Below are 22807 nucleotides of genomic sequence, written 5' to 3'. Positions count from 1 at the left end.
TCACACATCGTTTGTCCAATTCTTTCTACAGTCTATGTTAAGCTCCCATCTGAACAGTTTGGGCCCAGTTAGAAAGTGACAGACCAATCAGCAACGAGGGGCAGTACTTTCAGGCATGGCAGAGTCGTGACATAAGCAAACAGCAACAAGAGCCGGTGTAATTACGGCGGAAGAGCTTAGTGTGGATGCTGCTAAAGTTTTATCAGAACTTGGCGACATTTCTTTGTTAAAAGAAGAACAAAGAAAAGCAGTGAGTTGTTTTCTTTTCAAAAACGACAAAAGTCGAGTAATGACATGTCTATTGTCGCCATGTTTTGCGTTATTCCTCAGTAGCTGCACATGCACAGCTCAATAGCTGCTACATCCTTTGTTTTGGTACTCTGAACGGCCTGTAGAAATGTGACAGACAGAACATTCATCCAATCATACTTGAAGTTTTTTCAAAGCCTCTGCCTTTTCTCAAATGGATGTGTGAAACAAATCCATCTGGCGTGTCAGGTTACTGATCTCCTGATAACCTTCTGACGCAGAATTACCGAGATTGACTAAAAAGGGAGCGATTTGTTTGGCAGTATGCAAGCTACCCTCCAGAGAAATTTTATTTCAACCCTTTAGTAACCGTGATACCATTCTTTAGATCATTACCCAAAAATCATGACTGTGGATGAAGGTTGGAAAGAAAATCAAATGTAAATTAAAACCTTCACCTTCCAGCTAGGCTCCTTCTTTACTACAATGGTTCGCTCCGTCTGCAATACTGCCGATCCTGGGTCAATCTTTAACTTGTGCACAAGTCCGAGAATGTTTGCATGCACTAGTCATGTTTGAGGTGAACAACAACAAAGATGGAAGAGTCCTGAGTTCTGCCAACATTTTCTTAAAGTTCACTTTCTTTGTAGTTCAGTCACTCTGAGCACAAGCCCACCTCCTCATGCATCCACAAAAACATTCATGTTTGCTGGTTTTGCACACTTACACCTCACTGCTCAGTAGAAGGAAGAGTATGCACACATTCATTACAAAGTCATGCTGCCAACTACTGGTCTGGCATGAATACTGCAGCATTTCTAGTCATTTCAACAGATCTGTGTGACCAGTGCTCTTATCAAAGCATCATCCGAACAACAGTCATTTTCAGTGGATCATTTTTGTGTAAACATACATGAATCATGATCAAAAACCACAGTCAGGTAACACATTTAATCTAAAATTCTTTTCCAGTAACTCGGACACCTGCAAACATTTTATTAGCTCTAACAAAAGCAGAGTGGTGCTTATGAGTTACAGCCCTGTTAATTTCTACGGTACAGCATGACTGTCAGATTTAAAGAGTTCTAATACATACTTTGGTGTAGTTTGACACATCTGTGCATAATATGAGGTTTGCAAGAAAGAACAAAGTCAGAAAGAGCAGGGAGCCTTAATGAGTGAAGGTATTTTTGAGTTTATGTCATGAATAGATAAGAATATTGAGGTTGATTTAACAGGCAGGAGTGTAAGCATCCAGGTCAGAATAACCTCCTCCCTCTCTCAAAGCTGCAGTCTCAGCACTTTAAAGTTTGTTGAACAAGAAGCATAAATAAGTCAAATTAATGCCTTTTAGACATAAAGTAAAGGAAAATTTCCAAGACCTTTCAAAAGAAGTGCAGACCAATTTTAAAAATCTCAGAAATATTACAAACATCTGACCAAAAATTGATGTCTTTTCTACTTGTTTCTGGCTTCATGCAGGAGGACGTTCTGACTCACTCTTAAATCACTAACCGAGCGTTCAGGCTGTAAAGGGTGAAAAGGTGACCTCTTTCAGTTGCTTTAAGTGCAGATCATTAATCTCCATGAGCCTGTGATGACACTGTTCCTCTATTATGTGAGTGTGTACATTTGTCCCAGTGTTTAAGTGAATGGAAAAATGACAGAACAAATAAAACACAGCCAAGTCTTTCAAGCCTCGCAGCCAAAAAACATGTCTGTACCTATTTACTCTTCTGGACGGGATTACAGCGAGAGAGAGGCGGCGGGAACACACATGCTGACTCTAGGGCTGGGCGATAAGGACTGAAAGTATGTATGGGAATTTGTGCCCATTCATTCTGTAGACTCTCTCAATACATAACAGTGCATGCAGGTTGATGCTGCATTGTGTTCTACTCCTGACTGTAACGGTTCTTTCCTCATCTCTCTCCATCCTTGCTGTCTGCCTCATATCAGACCGCTACATTAATGCAGACATGTCTGATGTGGCGAGGTAAAATAACTTGTAGCACTGATGTTTGTTGGTGTTTCGTGCAGCTGCTCTGACTTGCTGTTATTGTGTAGAAGGGGTCGGGGTGAGTGTTGTGAAGCGAGGGACAGGTTGTGCCCCGCTTAAGTGATCCCCCGGAACATATACCTGGATATACATTCCTCTCTCTAAAAAATACAGCATTTCAGTCAAATTCAATCAATTTCCACGATTTCCAAATTAAATTTTAAATTCCGTTTTTATTGGCCAATTCAGCGATTCTGTTAACATCAAAATCATAGGGCCCTATTAGTGCCAACTGAGCATGGTTTAAACACCACAGCCTATAGAGCAATGTTGCTGACCATGTCCATCTCTTTACGACTACAATGAACCCATCTTCCGATGCTGCTTCCAGTAGGATAAGGCACCATGTCACAAATAATCTCAGACTGGTTTCTTCTCTGTACTCCAGTGGCCTCCATAGTCCCTTTGGGATGTCATGGAACGGGAGATTTTCATCATGGATGTGCAGTCGACAAATCTGCAGCGACTTCATGATGCTATCATGTCAATATGGACCAACACCTTGTTAAAACTATGCCACGAAGAATTAAGGCAGTCCTGAAGGCAAAAGGGGGTCCAACCTGGTTCTACCAAGGTGTACCTAATAAAGTGGCCGGCGACTGTATAATCCCTTCTTGCTTGGGAGCCCCTCTGGATCCTCCAGAAGAAGTCAGAAAATGTTGATTTCATTATATTGATTAAAAAAAAATCCTCCTCATTTCCTATTGGATGAAAATGATATCATCTTCCCCTGAATCTCAGTTGACAATGCTTTGATATTTATTTTAAAAACTGTCTTAATTGCCCAGCTCTATCTGACACACAACCTTGCAGCACAAGAAGCTCCACACAGAGCAGAAACAGTTGCAGTAAAACAAAGTGGCCCAGAAACAAAGCCACAGTTGTGTTGATAAGACGTTTGGCAGCGCAGTGAAGTGATTCAGCGTTGCCGGTAGCCGTGAGGTTTAAAACGAGGGCAGTTCACCGACAGACATGAAGAGACATCGGCCAATCAGAGCGAGCCTCGGTACAACCTGAAGGAGTGACATCTGCAAAGTTAAACTGTTTGTTGGCACAGAGATGTGAGGGTGGGCAGTCTCACCTGCTCGGTCTTGTCTGAAAACACACAAACACACACTCCTACACCGACTTACTGCAGGAACAGGTTTATAAAAATCTCCTGACATGGTGATCCATGACTTTTTCCCCCTCAGAGGGAATTTGTAATCATCTGAGCTCATGTTTTCCTTTATGACACTGCTAACAGAGGTGATTACACTCATGATACATGAAGAGAATTAAAGCAGTGTTTATGTTGAAGAGGAATCGACTCAGAGCAGAGCCACGCGTCATAATGAACGCCAGAGAGAAGGAGCCTGTTTACCATGGACTGTGTGAATAATAAACCAAGGATCTGTGGCATTAACCTCTAGTGTTTCTGCTGCCTTCAGTTCAGCACTGTGACCATTTTCTTGTTTGGTTTCTGAGGAACAAAGCAGGTCATGAAAACAGAAACTGAACTGCAATACTCAGGGACCCCATCATGAATCATGCGCTCAATGTTAAAACCCCACTACAGCCCAAACTGAAGCAAACTCACTGAACTCCTCTGTCTGAGGATGTAACACGACCGGTCAAGTGCACGGCTCTTCCTGGACAAACATGTCACCTGATTAGTTATTGGTCACAGGTGAGTAAAAAGGTAAACAGAGGGCAGAGGGTGCAGCACTTTAACACACTTAAAGCACAAGAGCAATCACACAGAATCACACATGACTGCAAGCTTTCAAACACACAAACACAAAGCTGGAGTGATTTGTAAAACACATGATGCATGCTCCGTCTCCTCACTAAACTTCCTGAGATTTGTGTGTTTGCAGAAGGAGGTCACAGAGTGTTTTCTGAGAGCAGGGTGACGGAATATTTACCTCCTTTTCTTTTCATCATCTTTTACTTTAGCGTGACCTGCTGAACTGACTGAACCATAAATCTGCTGTTTGGCTTTGTTGCACTGGAGCCTCACTGTCATATAGAAGAGATGTTTGCAACCACAGTCCCAGAAAAGTTGGGGCGCTGTGTAAAATGTATACTTAAAACAAATTTATATGCAAGGCCTTCCCTGGAGATGTCTGGATGTTGCTCTAAAACTTCTTCAGAGCCTTTCCAAACAATTTCCGTACTTAAATCAGACTTTAAAGTGTAAGAAATGATGATGATTACAGAAAGACTTCAGCTGAGGTAGGTTCCTTGGTCTAGTCTAAAACTCAACTAGCTTGTTTGTTCATATGACCAAGATTTACAGCTGAAATAGGCAGATTCTTATAGCTAAAATATTGATTGCAGAATTTTCATGTCTGCCGCAATATTGAGCAACCCTAATTTTTTGCAGCTCTTGTGCAATAAAGGTACATGCCATGTGTTTTTTATGTTTGCATTGGCATGCATCTTTTAATGTGTGTACTCTACGTTCTGGTGGATTTTGTGTTTACGTGTGAATTGTTGTTGATTATTGCTGTGATTTACGAGTGTGGAGGCAGCTGGATGTGTGCAGCACTGTGAGTCCAAGAAAAAGTTCCCCAAGTTATTAGTATTCTATTGTATCTTCCTGTATCATATCAGAAGCATCATGTTGTGTCATATATTGTACCAGATCATATTGAATTTTATAATATCATATAGCAGGGATCATCAGCTGGAGGCCTGGGGCCACATCAGGCCTGCCACAGCTTCCCATTCAGCCCCTAGAAGATTTTTAAAATCTAAAATTGTGTAAAGGAAAAATATGTTGTGTTATTTAGGGTATGGTATTTCAAAAAAAATTCCAACAGGCTTTAAATGTTGGCTTAAAGTTTGATCCATTTAACAGAAATCCACCTGTCAGTCATTATTAGTGAATATGAGGATAAAGGCATACTCATGAATTTCTTCTTGATTAGAGCAGCCGTTTTTAGTGTCAGCTCTCCAATTTAGGTGCTTTGAGAGTTCAGTTTTTCCCACCAGAGAACCACCACAATAGACTGGTTTCCTGACCCTTTCTCCACCAATCACAACGCAGCATTTTAGCATCAAACCCAGTGATGATGACAACATGCCAGCCCCAGGAATATACAGCCGAAATATCACAATGGCCCCCTAGTGGCAGTTTAAGGGATTGGAACTGATCTCACTACCAAAGGCAAAACAATCATTTCAATTTTTTAAGGAAAAAATAACTAAGCATTTAAATGTTAATTAGGCCAAAACATTTGGTTACATTTAGTTTTTTGGGAATTCCGGCCTCTTCGGTGTCTTTCAAGTAAAAACTGGCCCTTGTTCAAATGTAGTTGATGACCCATGCTGTGTAGCATCACATCACAGGAATTATTCAAGAAAATCCACCACAATAGGAGGGAGTGACAGTGTTCACATCCTGGAATGGTGCATGCCATGAACTACTGCTGATGTGATCTTTGTGCGTGATATAACCCTTTAAAACAGTCATTAACTACATTTGTACAAGGGCCAGCTTTTTCCTATACAGACACTCTGTGGGTTGGGCTTTCCGTACAACTAACGGAATTTTTAAATTTGTCTAATTAACGTATTTTTGTTGAAATATTTTTATTTTCTTTCAAATTTATGTCATTTTTAGGCTCTGACAGTGGATCAGTCGCTATATCACAGCCAGCCACAAGGGGGTGACTGAGATATTTTAGCTGAATATTTCTGTGGCTGTCGTTGTCTGTCACTGGGTGTGATGCTGATATGCCGTATGTTGACATGTAAAAAACCCAAGCAGCAGGAAAATTGCATTCCTAAAATGCCTGAAGACAAGAGTTGACATAGAAAACAACCGTTTTTATCATGAATGGACTGATAAATACATGTTTAACATGCATCGTGTTTGCTAACAATGGCTGAAAGGTGGAACATAAAGTCATTCCTGATAAACTTTTTTAATCTCAGTTGTTTTTTAAGTCGTTTCAATAGCTGCAGGAAATGTATTTAAAGCAAAAGGAGTAAAAAAAAAAAAACCTGGAAATAGAACAATATTTTATTTCCTCTGCACATCTTCTGAATTTTTTAATGTTCTGGGGGCAGGATGGGATGATGTGGGGGGCCTGATGTGGCCCCCGGCTGCCAGTTGATGATCACTGCTTTAAAAGATAACCTAATGCCTCAATGTAAGGAAAAAAAACAGGTAGGTGCACTCCTGGATGCCCCTAAGGTGCATAAAACATGACGAATCACCTGGAAAGAGCACCCCTCTACTGGGTGACAGGCTGTAAAGCACCCTCTAGGGTGTCCTCTCAGTGGACAGAACATGTTGAAAGCTGAAGAACAAATCATTTCTCTTTTTATGCTATTAAAATAACAAGTAGAAACGTTAACATCACTAATCCCCGGCTCACCTCTCCCTCTCTGCGCCTCCGATCGCCCATCTGTTCCTTTGTGTGTTTATGGCCCTCATTACACATGTCGAGGGTATGCTGCAAACACGGCGTTACACAACTCTGCCTGTGAAAGAGCTGAGAGCGGACGGACGAGTGGAGAGAGAGACAGACTGAATGGCTCGACGACGATTTGTCAAGATTGTTTTTACAGCCCAGATAAGAGCTCTACCTGGATGCATTCTTAATGAGAAAAAAAGGCCTCCAGCACGCCCACACAGACAGCGACAGGCTCGCACTCAAACATTATAGTCGAGGAAAGACATTGGCCTTGACCCTGAACTGCACTCCTCCCAAATGAATAGCTGTTGTTCTGGCGCCAAAGGTATGAACCGGCAACACCTTTTCCTACCTCCGCACTTTCAACACACACCGATTCCTCACTCACCACGCTTGCTGAAAACCAACACGGCTTCATCAAACACTCAGCCACCTCTCTGTGCTCTTCACAATGCTAACACCAGCTCACATCTCATTATAAGAGTGCTTACAGCCCGCGCAGGACAGGATATCACAGCGGACTATCAAACAATACCGGCATGGCAGATAAAGATCAGCCTTCCTTCTTGTAAGGCTGTTAAAAGCCAGCGAGTCATTTAAAGAGTCCATAGAGCTTTATGGCAGAAACTCCCCCAGGAAACATGTAGTTACAGGATGTCACAGGTGAGCCACGGAAAGCTTGTTTTCACGTGCACACTCACAAAGTCAGAAAAATGGAGGAAAACATCTGCTTTAAGTAGCTAAGCATGCTCCTTATGTGTATTATCCTTATGTTTACAGAGGATTAAGAAAGACTTATCGATTAAAGGATGAAGACAATCTTTTTATTGCCCTAATCTCTGCAGAATTATCTTTTTACATTAATCCAGGGATCTGGAATAAGCAAGAAAAGTATTCTGTGGACTGTTGCACCGACTTTATGTAAGGTACATCGTAATTTATGGTGTAAAGTTCAATCTTAACCCTACATTGAAGCTGGCTGTGTGTTTTCACACTGCAAAGGTGTGAAAATACTTTCCCCAATCAGTCAGATCAGTGTTGTGGCTTTGCAGTAAGTGAGTATCAAATCGACTAACCACTTAGAGTGTGTATCATTTAAATTCACTATGTTAGGGGGTGCAGATGGTCTAATGGTTAGGTGGCGGCCCATGCACGCCTGTGGCTCCTTTCCTGCATGTCTAACCCCCTATCTCTCATGCCTGTTTCCAACTCTATCCAGTGTCCTCATCTATAAATAAAGGCATAAAAAGCCCCAAAATAATCTTTAAATCAGCTAACTTAGATCCCAGAGCTTGGAGGAATCGTCAGAATACTTTATTCCTTCAATACTCATCCTAATCTTTTTGCTTTCTTTGGTTTTTGCCCCCTTTTTCTGAATCCTGTTTCAGCTACTTTAGCATGACACAAATTTGCTCATAAAATCAAATCAGTTGATTCATCATAATGCTGCAGAATGAAAATATCAGTGGGAGCCTTACTTACTTGTAAATATGCTTGTGTCCGTGTCCTCTCCGGTCCAGAAAGTCAAAGGGAAACTAAAATTACAGTCTAAGTTCAGCTGAAGCAGATAAACAAAGGGGAGGTTCTATTGAATGAATCTTGCAATAAAATCATAAAATCTTTGTATGCTGCCAACTACGCTTCATAGCACCCATATAATAGCTGTACTAAACTCCTTGAACTGAAATAAACCACCAACATTTACACATATTAGTATTTACAATCAAATGTCCCGACAGGCCACATTTCTGCTGCCAAACAGAAAGTCTGATTTCATGCATTTTTTGACTCCTAAACCTTCTGAGACCCTGCATGTATGTATGAGAAATTTCATTTTGGCTTTTCTTAAAAGAATATTTGAGATAATTGTTTAAAATGCTGATAAAGTTTATGTAATTTGCCTCAAATGTTGAAATGTTGCTGTGAAATTGCTGTGAATAGAAGAGGCCAATGAGCAAGCAGAGCAAGAACCACGAGCTGGTAGAGGATGCCGGAGATGCTGGAAAGTGCGCTGTGAGCCCATAGAGGTGGGATGTAGAGGCTTCACTGGCCGCTCCCTCTGCAAGCTCTACTCCCTTCTGGGCATCACAGGAGCTGCGAAGAGGAGAGCCATCAAGTCCACCACGGGGTCTGCCGAGAGAGCCTCAAGGTGGATTTGGATCAAAAGGTCCAAGAAGTGGGCCAGTGCTGCTGGGACACAAGTCAGGGTCTGATCAACCCTGGCTGGGTCCCCTGAGAGAAGGTGTCACCCAATGACCTCAGGATACATCACTGATGATGAGTCCCAGTGGATCTATGGATGCTTCACACCAACATCATGAAAATTTCAGTGAATATGTTTGGGTATTTTGGGGGTATTTGCTAGGAAATGTTAAATATTTACGAGGACATTTTGGGGATATGTTTATATTTTTTGTAGAGTTTAATTGAAAGTTTTGAGGGAAATTTGCTTTGGGTATTTTTTTCCATTTTCATGGGAATGTGGGAATTTTTTGGGATGTCTCGGGGAAGTTATCTGGAAAGTTTCTGGCAAAATTTGGAAAATATATTGGATATTAGATAGGAATTTTTTGGGGAAATGTGGTTTGAGATTTTTAGGTAATTTTTTCATAGAAATTTGGGGAATTGATATGTAAAATTTTGGGTATTTGTTTGGGGATGGAGAGGTTAAATGTTAAATATTAACGTTGAAAATTTGGGGGATATGTTTATATTTTTTGTAGAGTTTAGTTAAAAGTTTTGGGGGAAATTTGCTTTGGGTCTTTTTTATCCATTTTCATGGGAATGTGGGAATGTTTTTGGGATGTTTTTGGGAAGTTATCTGGAAGTTTCAGGCAAAATTTGGGAAATGTATGGAATATTTTTATTTAAATTTTGGGGGGAATGTGTTTGAGACTTTTAGTTATTTTTTTCATAGGAATTTGAGAAAATTTATTTGTAAAATTTGGGGTATTTGTTTGGGGAATGGGGGGTTCTTTAAATTTTTCAAGAATATTCATATAAATTTCAGGGAATTTGGATGTTTGGGGAAATTTACCATCACTGTTGTGAAATTTGGGGGGATATATTTGTAAATTTTGGGGAATATAATAAGACATTTCAGGGGGAATCAGCTTGAATATTTTCAGGAATATGCATGCAATTTTGGGGGGATTTTTACTGGAATGTTTAAGTTTAATAAAAAGGTTTCCCTGAAATATTTTTGGGGAATATTTTTATGGTATACTTAAATGAAAATGGTCAGGATTTTTTTGCAGAAGTTTTAGGCGATTTGTGTGGGTTTTGGAATGGAAAAAAATCCAAGAAATCCAGAAATTTCAGTGGAAATGTTGGGTTACATGGGCCATGTGGTCCACCTTTGACAGAGCGACATGATGGTCAGTTTTTCACCTTACTGACCCTGTTTTTATTTTCCTGACCACCATGCACATGGCTTTTCCACAGACATAAAACTACTCTCATCTTTAGATTGTTTTGTTCTTAAACTTAAATTTATTGACTGTAGCATCAGTCTGCAGCATAAAAAACTTAAAGAGTGAAGGGAGTCTGAATATTTTCTGCATGCACAAGGCTGAGAATTAAACATTTACTGTCGTAGAGCAGAGATTAAGCAGCCAAGGACTCTCCAGTTCTGCTTGGACATGCTTCGTTTTATAACCAAACATCTTAGGCCAAACTTCCACCCTCTCATCCAAACACTTCTTACTCCAGAAAACCAACAAGGCTCCAGCTTAAAAGTCCCAGCTTCAAAACGTCAGTCTGCAAACTGCTGGGACATCAGGGCGGACACCTGCGTCATCATGTCTCTAATTAATACACAAATCACATGAAAGTGGAGCCAGCTCTCATTGAAGGTCATTGATAAGTTAAAAGTGCTTCATTGAAAGCCGCTCTTTCTAATGATGTGCCTGAGCATGCACTTTATCACTCTAATACCCACATCGAGATGTCAGAGCACATGTTCCTCCACACATCAGAACCACAGACAGTCTGCTATTATCTTTTTACAGGCTCTCTGCAGCCTCAGGCTTACAGTACTCTCAGAGTTGGATCAGTTACACCCCCCGCAGCAGCAGCAGCAGCATAGAGCTGCATTCTTGGCTGCAGATAATAAACAAGAGCAGAGTGGACTGCAGATCCGGCTCCACACAGCAAACAGTAGACACTGAGAACCTGTTTACGCTTTTCTGTGTATCAATAACAGTGTCAAAAAAAGCTATGGAGATATAATGAACTGAATTATTTGATAAAGACTGAAATGAGGAACATCGTATTTGCATTCATAGCTTTTGCGTGGGTCACAGGCTCATTAACTGCCCATGGCTGAGAGAGGCTTCTTACTGCAGTGGACTCTGACTACAGCACTAGACTACCATCTAAACATGTTTTTTGCTGGCTTTATTCTTATCTTTTAAATGACAGAAGGTGTTTTTCAATTGGATGCGCTGACTGATGAGGAGACAAGCTTTAATGATGCCAATTCATTGGCCTTTACTTTCCAAACAGCAGTGTCTGTCTGTACTTTTGAAGACTTTTTGCAGTCAAGCTCAATACATGTCAACATACATGTGTAATTAAGTAGCCAAGGTCATCAGGCAGGACCTGGATTGCGCCAATCCTCCTTCCAAACACATGGCTGCCCTGAAGTGGGCTTACTCTCCACATCTACCCCTTACTCCAGGCTTGATTTTTGACCCAAACGTGCCTAAAAGTTGTGAGCAGTACAGCTCATGGCATGGGACTTTTTTCACTATATTTAATGAGAAAAATGTCCATTTTATTATGGTATGCCTGGCACATGGAAAAAAGGATGCATGACTTTGGATTTTTCAGAAATATTTACAAAACTGATATTTAAATGTAGATCAGACGTAAAACTTCAGTCCTTAAGACATACAATTGAAAGTTTGCAGATGAAAAAGTTCACAAATTCAAGTCCATTTAACACTTTAACGTGTAGGAATGAGGATGAATAAAGAAAAAGACTTTAGCTGATGTTGATCTGTTGGTTCAGCCTAAAACTCCACCAACTTTATTGTTCTTACAGCCGATATTTACAGCTGATAAAGACTGATGTTTATAAGCAAAATAACGGCTGCAGATATCAGCAAAAAATCTTCATACCTGCCCATAAAAGTAACTCCCTTTTTCAGCTCATATCTGCCAACATCAATATCAGAAGGAAACTTTTGTGCATCTCTGACAAGGATGCATGCATGATATTGTCATCCTCATCATCATGATATTAATATATCATGGTATCTTGACTTTGTTTGGATCAATCTGCTCCATGTGGTCTGACACATTCTGGCAGTGGGCTCTGCTGATAATAGAGGTGGCGTCGATCTCAAGTGAATCAGAGTGCTGAGGGGCTTCTGGCACATGCCAGAAATGAACCAGTGAGATCATAAGATGGACTATTAAAGTAGCACTCTTTGTGCAGAGTATGTGGAATTTCAGGGTAGCTAGTGTTATTTAATAGGTCCAAAATGGTGCACCTTTCTCTATAACCATGTTAATCATTGTTTTGTTTTTTTTTATAATAATAATAATTTGTATTTTGTGTTGCACACCTGGATTCCTGCACTGCAAATGAAAGCTTTGCTTTTTTAATCTAGCCATTTCATCAGCACCTTTGTACTTTATTATTATTTATCTTCAATTCTTTATTTTCCTCTTGACTTTCTATAGGCAAATGGGAGAAAAAAAGTTAGCATCGAGCAAATAAACTTTTGTTTTTGGTCAAGACATTTGTAGGACTGACCTCATTGATCAAACCGGCTGGCTGTCAGAGGACATGACGGTGAAATATTGCTCAGAAAAACATCCTACTCAAGCCCACTGGTAGTGAGTGCAGCCTGCATAATCAAACACTGTCACTGTAGACTGTCTCTTATGGTCTTAAAACCAGACCTGCCCACCAGAATTCTTCCCAGTTGTCCAGGTTTGCCTCTCCATACCTGGTTCTTTGCTTAGACTTCAGAGTGAAGATTGTGATTGGGCCATTCTGTCTAAATCTGTAGCCTAATGCAGTTTGATGTCCAAAAGCTGCAGCTTCATGACACCACACCACACCACACTGTACATGCACGTCCACGTGCCCTAATACGTTATTAGTCTGTTATTCACAGGCTTCTAGGAGGCCAAATTGAAGGTTAGACCCTCCTCGGCATGCTCAGCATGATGACAGGGCAAATATGTCTCAACACAGTTTATAGCTCGACTTTCAAGTTACCATCTAACAATAGCTTCAGGCTCTGAATCGAAGTGACGTTCGCTCTGCAGAATAAACAGACTAAAAGCTGCGAAGCAGAGCAGGATAAGCAAACTGTCACTAACAGACAACACGAGGAATAAGGTTGTGTGACATAGAGCTCATACCAGGAGGAGCGTTGGAGGAAAATCATGACTGTGTTGGAGTGAACTGTTATTCATGCAGGTTACTCATTGATCCAGACGCCTCGAGGGAGTGGTGTGCAAGGCAGGGATTGGCTCGGAGAGCAGGGTTCATCTGTGAGGGGTTGTATGAGTGAACACAGACTCACGCATGGATTCATAAACACAACCAGAGCCACCCTAACCAGAATATACAACCGTTTATCTACAGGTTAGACTGAACATGGACAGATCTGCCTGTTTGTTAGAGTGTAAGCGAGGATATTTGCATCCAAAACACACTCATGCTGACACAAACGCCGACCTTCCTCTCCTAAAGTCCACCCCCAACCCCTCAGCTCTGATGCTTGTCTAAACACCCCTACGTGTTGGTGAACAAACACATCAAACTTCACACCCACGCTTTGTTATTAAACTTTTCCCAGAGTGAAGCTCTGACAAAGAATGTGACAGTTCCGCTCACGTCGCACAGCAGAGGGGAAACACGCTCACGTACATGCAGGAGGAGAGGCTGCATGACCCAACATGCGCTCTCTCTCTGATGGAAAACTGTCGGACGCTCTGTCACACAAAAACTCAGGGAAGAGGAGCCGGCATTCCCCAGGATGGGCTGTGTACTCTGGACTGAGCCGGAGCTTAAAGGGCGGAGGTGGGGGAGGAGGATCAGAGGGAGATTGGAGTGATAGGGAAGTGCTGGGAAATGGAGAGGAGGGAGAGGAGAGAAGCAAAGGAGTGATGAAGACAATCATGATGCATCATGGGTATCACTGATGAGGGTTTAATGAATGACAGCAGCGTCAGGAGGATGTAGACAAGAAAACAGTCTAGTCACAGGAAAACAGCTTGTCCTCCATGAAACACTCTAACACAGCTAACATAGCTAAGGCTTAAGCTAATGAAGCTATATTAGCTACGTAGATAACACAGCTATATAGCTAAATCTACATTAGCTACATAAGCTTCATAGGTAACATAGCTACCTAGAGCAAACAAAGATACACTAACTAATGCTACATAGGTAATGTAGCTACCTAGCTTAATGTTGAGTTAAAAAAGCTATATTTATTAATGCTATGGGGGTAATGTACCTGCCTTGCTAAATATAGAGCTAACAAAGCCAGATTCACTCTGTATGCTAAGTAGGCTATGTAGCTACATAGTTTAATCTAGAGTTGTAGGTTATGTTGCTATCTAGCTAGTTCAAGAGCTAGCAAAGTTACATTAAATACATAAGGTATCTAGGTTTTGTAGTTATGTAGCTAAATCTAGAGCTAACAAAGCTATATCAATTAATGCTACGTAAGTAATGTAGCTGCCTAGCAAAATATAGAGCTAACAAAGCTAGATTCACTCTGTAAGCTAAGTAGATTATGAAGCTACATAGCTAAATCTAGAGTTTTAAGTTATGTTGCTACATAGCTAAATCGAGAGCTAGCAAAGCTACATTGAATATGTAAGCTATGTAGGTTTTGTAGCCATGTAGCTAAATCTAGAGCTAACAAAGCTACATTAAGAACAGACCATGTAGGTCTTGTAGCCTGCATAGCTAAATCTAGAGTTAAAAAGCTACATCAGCTATGTAAGCTATATATATATGTAGCTACATATCTAACTGTAGTGCAAACAGAGCAACATTAACTACGTTAGCTATGTAGGTTATGTAGCCATGATGCAAAATCAGAGCTAATGAAGTGAAACTAACTACGTTAGCTATATCTAGAGTCAAAGCTAACTAAGTAAGCTAACCAAGATAGTTTAGGTACTCAAACTATTTGGCCTAGGTAGCTAAGTAGCTAAATCTAGAGCTAACAAAGGTACATAAACTCCTTAAGCTATGTAGGTTACGTAGCTACAGAGCTAAATCTAAGCTATATTAGATATGTAAGCTACGTAGTAACGTAGCTACATAAATAATGTAGCTAAAGCTAAAGCAAACAAGGCTACAGTAGCTACCAAATGCAGTACCGACAAATAATGTCCCCTCTGCTCTGACAGGTGGATTCTCACAGGTGTGGTCTGTAAGACGGGGGGGTCTGAGACCTGCAGTCTGCAGTTTGACCCCTTTGGACAATGAACTCAAACCTGTTTAATTTGGGTGCTCGATGGAATAAAAGCAGGCGAACCTATTCCCCAGTTTAATCAAAACTTTTTTAAGGTTTTGTCTTCAAGATGTTAAGGTAAGCTGGTGTCAAAATGCAGGAGGTAGGGGCGCTAGTAGTCAGTAGCGTCACATGAAAAGAGGCCAAACGTCTCATGTGCAACAGCCAATCAGCTCTGAGGCCTGAGTACCACTGACACATATCAGCTCCAGATATGATATGAAGCCCACCCTGATAACAGTGGGAAAACTTTTAGCAATGCATGTGTGTAGTCAGGGTTTATCAGCCCCTTGAATGAGCCAGATTTTAAATCTTGCTATGTTTGCTTTTACTCACACTGACCCTATTGATTCTTAAAACTTATTTAAAATTTACCATGTAAAGCCTGCCTCTTAAGGGATATTTAGGGTTAAAAATCTGCACCAAACAAGGACTGCTAAACAGGTTTTTATAAACATGAATCAGGAATAAACTCCTGTGGTCTTGAGTATCAGATTTTAGCCTCAAGGTAGCAAACATTTCTCTGCTGAATGTCTTAAAGCAAGGCTCTAAAATTAGACTTAACCTGCGTTATCAGTTTAATCACATTAGAGTCTGCCACAGATCCTTGATAAGCTGCTCACTGTTTTAAAAGTGGATAACCTCTGTGCTGAGTAAGATTTCGCAATCAGATCCATCCAGAATAAACCAAACAATTGTCTTGGAATTAGAAGCATAAATCAAGTCATTCTTCAGGGGTTTAGTGGGGAGGAGTGGAGGAACTATGCCATAAAACTTTCAATCTATAAGGATTTATGAGCTAACTGACTTATGATTGGAGAAAATTAAGTGAATCCTGCAGAATCTGTGCTTTATTTTGACTTTGGCATTCAGGTCTAAGGAGTTAGATTTTCCCTCCTCCTGATTTTTAATGCACAAAAAGTCACATTTTTGCTCAAAGAGCTGCACAGGACTGTCTCTGTCATGTCACTGTTGTCACACATCACCTCAAGAAAAGTCAAAACCACACCCACAGATCCATGTGTGGCCCTTTTCCAGTTTAGGAAGAATGAAATTATCCCATCTGAGCAGAAGCGGTGATGAAGTCTCATTAGCTTTAATGCTGATAAATATTTCACTGACATTATGTCAGTCCTTCCTTCCTCTGCACCAAAACATGGAGCCTTTTACAGCAGGGCTTCACCTCCAGCCTGATAAGTAATCACGTTCAGAGTTGTCACGTTAAAAAGCAGCATGCTTACCTGGATATGAAGACTTCCTCATGGTTCTGGGTGTCGTTACAACAGTTTGATAATCTGATTAGTATCTCCGGGTTCTCCCTGAGTCAATAGGAAGTTTGCATCCGTAACTTTTCCAGGTTGGTTCTTTTAGCGCGCTCTTCCTTTCTTTCTTTCTTTTCCTCCTGTCACTTCTGGACGGTCAGCTGTAAAAACGCACCTGATGGCAGGTAAATATTCTTTTTATTGAACTTCCTGATCTGATTCCAGTCTTTATTTCCACCTCGGTCTGCCTCTGGAGACGCTCTGTTGGGAAAGAGTTGATCTCACCTGCGCTCCTGACGCACGCCCAGTCCTGGAGCGGGAGGGGTTTATGCACTTTCCTAGAGGGACTTTTCTACAAATTAAAACCCAGAGAGGGATTAAAGGCGTGTTTGAATAATGTTTGAAGGGAACCATTTGAAGTGAGTTTAAGGGTCACCAACACCAGGCCCAGCTGCCTAGATAATTAACTGAATTCAATTCAAAAAACTTTATTTGTGCCAAGGGGGCAATTCAAGGCACTCAGAGCAGCAGCATTGTATATTGAGTGTATATGTATATATTGCAATGAAATTTCATATCATGGAGTATGATGTCATGACATATGTCATGACATATAATGCCATGACATTTCATGTGATGACATTATGGCATAATCTATTGTGATATAACATGGTATACCATGTAATGACATATTTTCTGATGATGTTTCATAACTTTACATATCATGTTATGACAAATCATGTCATGGCATATCATGTATCATGTTATGATGTATCATGTCATGACGTGTCATGTCATGACGTATCATGGTATGACGAATCATGGTATAAGGTATCATGTCATGACGTATCATGGTATGATGTTTCATGGTATGACATATCATGTCATGATGTATTATGTGATAATGTTTCATGTCCTGATATTCTATATCATGAAGTATCTTGTCATGACATATCTTGCAATGAAATTTTTTATCACAGCGTATCACACCATGACGTATCATGTAATGACATATCTTCTGATGTTGTTTCATAACTTGAAGTATAATGTCATGATGTATCTTGTCTCGTTTTTACACTACAATGTTTGATAAAATTACTGATAACACATCTTACTTTATCACATGTTGTTACCTATCACATCAAGGCATGTGGTCCTGTTATGTATCATGTTATGGTTTGTCATGTCGTAATGTATCATGTCATTATATGTTATAAGTTCTTATTGTTATGTCATGATATATCATGTTGTGACTTATCCTGTCCCCTCGTATCATGTGTATTATCTATTTTGCAGTATGCCATGTGGACATGATGTGACATGATAATATCGTGTCTCCTGAATATGCATTATTTATCATGACCTGTGCTGCTGACCTCTTGGACAGATCACCCTTGTGAAAGAGAACTCAATTTCGATGGGTCTTTATCAGGTTAAATAAAGATTATAACAAATAGCATTATAACAAATTAAACTGACGTATCATGTCGTAACCTGATTTATCATATCCTCATGTATTATATCATTACATATCAAGTTGTGATTTTTATGTCAAATTTACAGTTGAGTACTTTGGACATAAATGTTATCAAATCATGTCCTGTCATGCCATCATGTATCAAGTTGCGACATAACGGTATGACATGTATCAGGATGGAAAATCCTGATGTAACAAAGTGTGATTAATCTTACAATGTTTCATTTCCTGATGTTTCAAATGTTAATCTATTATTTTACATTGCATTCTTGACTGATCACCATGTTTGGTGTCAAATCTTGTTGTATTTGATCAAATTTTAACATTTCATTAATCGTCATGTTTATAGTGTTGTGACATGTCATGCTGTGTTTTGTCATATCACTTCAATCCAATGTTGAAGAATTGGTCAGATTAGAATAGAATGGATGTAAAAATGGAGACTGTGATCCTAAATATCAAAGCTGGGATTTCCCAATCTTAATCCTTCTGTCAGCATAAGCTTCATGAACCACTTTGGCCTTATGTTGTGTTATTCTCAGGTTTTTTCATGCGAAGGCTTACACAAACAGATTATCAGACTAAAACAAGATGGAAATAACTGCTGGGGGATTCTCTGTCTATTTGTCTAAGAATAAAGGGTATAATTTATGTAGCAGCTTGTGCCATCCCCCACACATCCCCACATGTGGATGGTGTGGGTTGGCTCGTGATTGTTTATGTGTTTGGATTGAGCGGGGACAAAGTGTTTGTAGTCTAAACTTTGTGGCAGGGCGGATCCACGCGCTGACTTAGCCCACATCTTTTCAAATACTCAGCTGTGCCTGTAACCTTTGACTTTTTAAATCCTGTGTGTCATTGTGCTTGTTGTTCCTCAGACCTCAGTCCACATCCTGTCACTGAGAGCTGCAGGTGCGAGCGGCAGCGACATCTTGTGGCTGCAGATGGTAAAGTCATCATCCAGGCAGATAGCATGCAAGTCCCCGGCCTCTTTTCTCTCCTATGCCTCTCTCCTCAGCTTTATGCAGTTTTATTCTGCTGCTGAGGTGAGCAGTTGCATTAGTTTTATGTACTGTTGAGAATCACAGCAAAGTCCATATGTTACTGATGCTCCAAAATGCAAATGCAGCTTTTTGCTCCCACCTAGTGCTATCTTTACATTTTTAACTCTTAAAATACTTTTAAAATCAACATTGATACCTGCATAGAATATCGAGAAAATCCTAAAAAATTAAAAATACTAATGGACAAAAGTATTTGGCCACCAGATTGGCTATCACTGCTGCTGTATGGATGATTGTTAGCTATAAAGGAAAAGCCTGAAGAAAATCAAAGTGGGACTGGTTTGAACAAAGAAGAAACAAGTTTTTTGCTAAGGACTTCAACTTTTCTAACTTCAGCGGAAGGATGTTCTGTATCTTTGAAAGTCAAGTCTTGTTCTAAGATAATCGCGTACAGGAAAAGCGACACCCAAAGAAGTTGAGTGAATCATCAGTTTTCTTAGAAACCAGGCGCCAGTGTGCGTCAGCCTGAGATGGACGACGTGTCTATCACCAATGAGTGTTAAGGAAGCTCTTTCACTGCAAAAGGAGGTCATGGAGGCTTTTCATGATCTAGATTAGGGTGGGAGAAGACACGTAAAGCCAGGTTAAAGTAAATTAAAATAACAGAATAGTCATTTTAAACTTCATTTATAGAGGTTCACAAATTAAAAAGGCGATTACAACAACACTGTCTAGTTTTTCCTTGTCCTTTGTCTTTCTGCTCTTGTCTCTCTGTTAAATTCTTATCATTATATTTTTGTTTGTTTGTTTTCCCATCTCTTTTTTTTCCCAGATTTTTTTTAATTTGCTGTTTTTTTTCTGTTATTTTATATATATAATTTTGTAAATCAACAACCAAACTTGCTACCCATCTATGTATTTGTTTGCACATGTTTGTATGCACTTATTGGTCAATAAAATATGAACAATAAATAAATAAAAATGAGATAAAATTTCAAATCAATAGTTACATTATGAACAAATGATTAAAGATTGTGTTTAAATAAATTTAAAAGGCAAAGAGACCAAGACAAGGCCTGTGGGTGTCATTTAAATTAGTACAAACTAATTTTTTGGACAAAACTTCTTTTTCTACTTTTTTGATTAGCTTCCTAGCATATTACATTGTATCATATCATTTTGTATCCTTTTGTATCATTTAAAATTGTATCGTTTCATACTGTCTCCTCTCGTATTGTGTAATATTATATCTTATTGAATTATAACCTATCATATCGTGTCCAATCATATTGTGTTGTTTCTTATCATGTCATATTGTATTGTATCCTATCATATCATATTTTATTGTATTGTGCTTTACTGTATTGTATTGTATTGTTTCGTGTTGTATCATATTGTGTCATACAGTATAATATCTTATTGTATTGTTTACATCATGATGTATTGTATTGTATCATATCAAATAAAATCCTACTGTATCCCACTGAACTGTATTGTGCCATATCATATTTTCATTTTAAATCTTTTTCATGATTTTTTGTCTTTTTATGTAGTTTTTTTTTTTTCACTTTTTCAATTTTTTTTCTTTTAAGGAAATTTTTTTTTCATCCTTTTTTGTGTGTATTGTTTTTTTTTTTGTTTTGTTTTGTTTTGTTTTATTTTTTATTTTTTTGGAAAGCATCCTGTGACCCCTCTTCATTGTCTTACAACTCCACTTTGGTAACCGCTGTCCTTTACTATTATGTTGTGTTGTACTGTATCATAAAGTGCGTCGTATCGTATTGTATCGCATCATGCTGTATCATTTAGTAGCATGTTGTTCTGTATTGTGTTGTACTGTATCCTCTCCTATTGTATCATTGTGCTTCTCAGTATTGTATAGGACTTTATCATATCATATCGTAGTGTAATGTATCATCATGTCCATACAGATCACAGCATTTTGTATTTTATCTTATCTGTTCTGACCCTATTGTAGTGTATTGTATTGTCTCATATGGTATCATATCCCATCATTTTGTCTTGGATCGTAACGTATGTCGTGTTGTACCATGTTTTTTGGCTCTGTATCGTATCTTAATGTTTGGTATCCCCACTGTACAAAAAGAGTACGCCACATTTATTTAACCACAACAAAGCTCCAATCAACAGGTAACAAAACCAGAATTCTATGAAGAAAAAGTGATAGATAATCTTTTTATCATGTTCTTCATCAGAGCAGTATGGTTTATACAACACTGATGCTCCAGATGTCACCATCAGAAACCTCATCAGGCCCTTCTGCAGAAAGATAATCATCATTAACTGCTGATTCAGAGCCTTGGCGTGTCTGTGCTCCAGATTTAGCAGACAGTGGAGTCTGCAGGAAGAAAACAACAAAGCTGAAGGACTCCAGAGACCCCCGAGCCCCCTCACAACACAGGATTAGGAATACTTAATTCAGCAGGAGCTGCTCAGTCTATCTCTTCCTGCAATTATCAAGCCATTCAAGCTTTTGCCACCATTTAATCTTGTTTTTTCTTTTATCTAAACCACTGGAAATGTAAGTCAGTTATGTTGATGTCTGTTATTGGGTGTGGTAACAGCAAACTGGGTGTCTAAACATTTGTAAAACTGGTGTCAGAAATAATCCAGTCTGATGTTAAAAGGAGATAGCGTGTCCCAGTTTTTTTCAAGGTTTGTAGGAGGAAGAGCATGCTGCTTCAGCAAAACCACAACATCACCAAACCACACGGTAATCCAACTAGTGTGCACAGAGGGCAGATTAACAAAAACAACCACTATGCATTCCATGATAACACCTATGTAAATAGATATGCCAGGTATTTTAAAAAATAAAGGTCACAGAGCTTTAAATGTCAGCAAAAATTTCCACAGTATGGTGATATATCAGGAGGTTTGCAGACTTTTGCAGGCAGGCTTTCTATTCAGAAAGAAGCTGTTTTTACAGCCACATTAAACTAGACTTTAAAGAGAGAGGACGAGGCAGACTGTTCAGTTCAGTCAGTAAAGAAAGATGCTCAGTGAGCAGTGGTTTTGGTTTTTACAGCAATGAGAAGTGAGTCAGAAAATATCCCAAAATAACAACAAAGAACAAGCTTTTTTTAGTGGAAAAGATGTTTTTGCTCTTCTCCAGCTTCAGCATTCAGTTATAGACTGGCTCCACTGATAGTGAACGACCATAAGCAGTCTGTAGAGTTTACATTGTGTGCTTTACTCCCTGGGGTGGTGCATTCCTACTAATTCTGCCCTTCTCAAACAACATCCATGGACTGTTGCCCAGATTAATGTGAAATATATCCCATGCAGTGGTTATGTGAAACAGTTTATCTGGCCTGTCAGGTTCTGGAACAATATGTTCATTGCAGATGAGCAGCAGAGAAACTCTACCAAAAAGAACATGCTTGAGTTGCTTACATATCAAGCTTTCATAGTGTGAAAATAGATTCTTGATTCTTAGCAGCTTTTGTATCCCAAAAGTAGAGAAGTATTCAGATAAAAGCGAGATGGCAGCTGGCAGGAATTAAAACAGCCTCATGTATGGTTGCTTCCAGAAATTGGTTTGGTTTGGTTTTGTTCAGTCCTGTCCAGTTTTGTCATGGTTTAGCAGCTTAAACACCTTACTTTCCTCAGCTGAGCTCCATCTCACCAGCAGTGGCTCAGCTCAGTAGAGCTGATTGTTTGGCTCTTAAACTGCTCTTCATTTGGTACCAGTTTGGCTTTTTAAATGTGGATTAGATATGACAAAGGATGGAGAAAAGGAAACTGGCACTCAAACGAAGGAGGCTATCGTAAAAGAGCCATTTCGTGGCATGTTTGTTTGTGAACAGCTCATGTCTCTCTGTCACTCAC

The 22807-nt window shown here is 39.6% G+C and overlaps 1 protein-coding gene across 2 annotated transcripts in view; it reads right to left on the bottom strand.

Annotated features, from left to right (window-relative positions):
• LOC121529223 (septin-9-like) overlaps positions 1–16490 on the bottom strand; it is a 136000-nt gene extending 119510 nt beyond the window's left edge. Inside the window, exon 1 of one of the 2 annotated variants that reach the window (XM_041816986.1) lies at positions 16454–16490. In XM_041816986.1, the coding sequence (XP_041672920.1) occupies positions 16454–16475 (22 nt within the window). In that variant the 5' untranslated portion in view covers positions 16476–16490. Of the gene's footprint in view, positions 1–3892; positions 3921–16453 lie in introns of those variants that run through there. The other variant, XM_041816987.1, reaches the window with a different exon arrangement.
• Positions 16491–22807: the final 6317 nt, after the last annotated feature.

Source organism: Cheilinus undulatus, linkage group 21 (assembly GCF_018320785.1).
Source record: "Cheilinus undulatus linkage group 21, ASM1832078v1, whole genome shotgun sequence".
NCBI classification, from domain to species: Eukaryota; Metazoa; Chordata; class Actinopteri; order Labriformes; family Labridae; genus Cheilinus; species Cheilinus undulatus.
The sequence above is the reverse complement of the archived record's forward strand: the minus strand, read 5'-3'. Positions and strand labels throughout refer to the sequence as shown.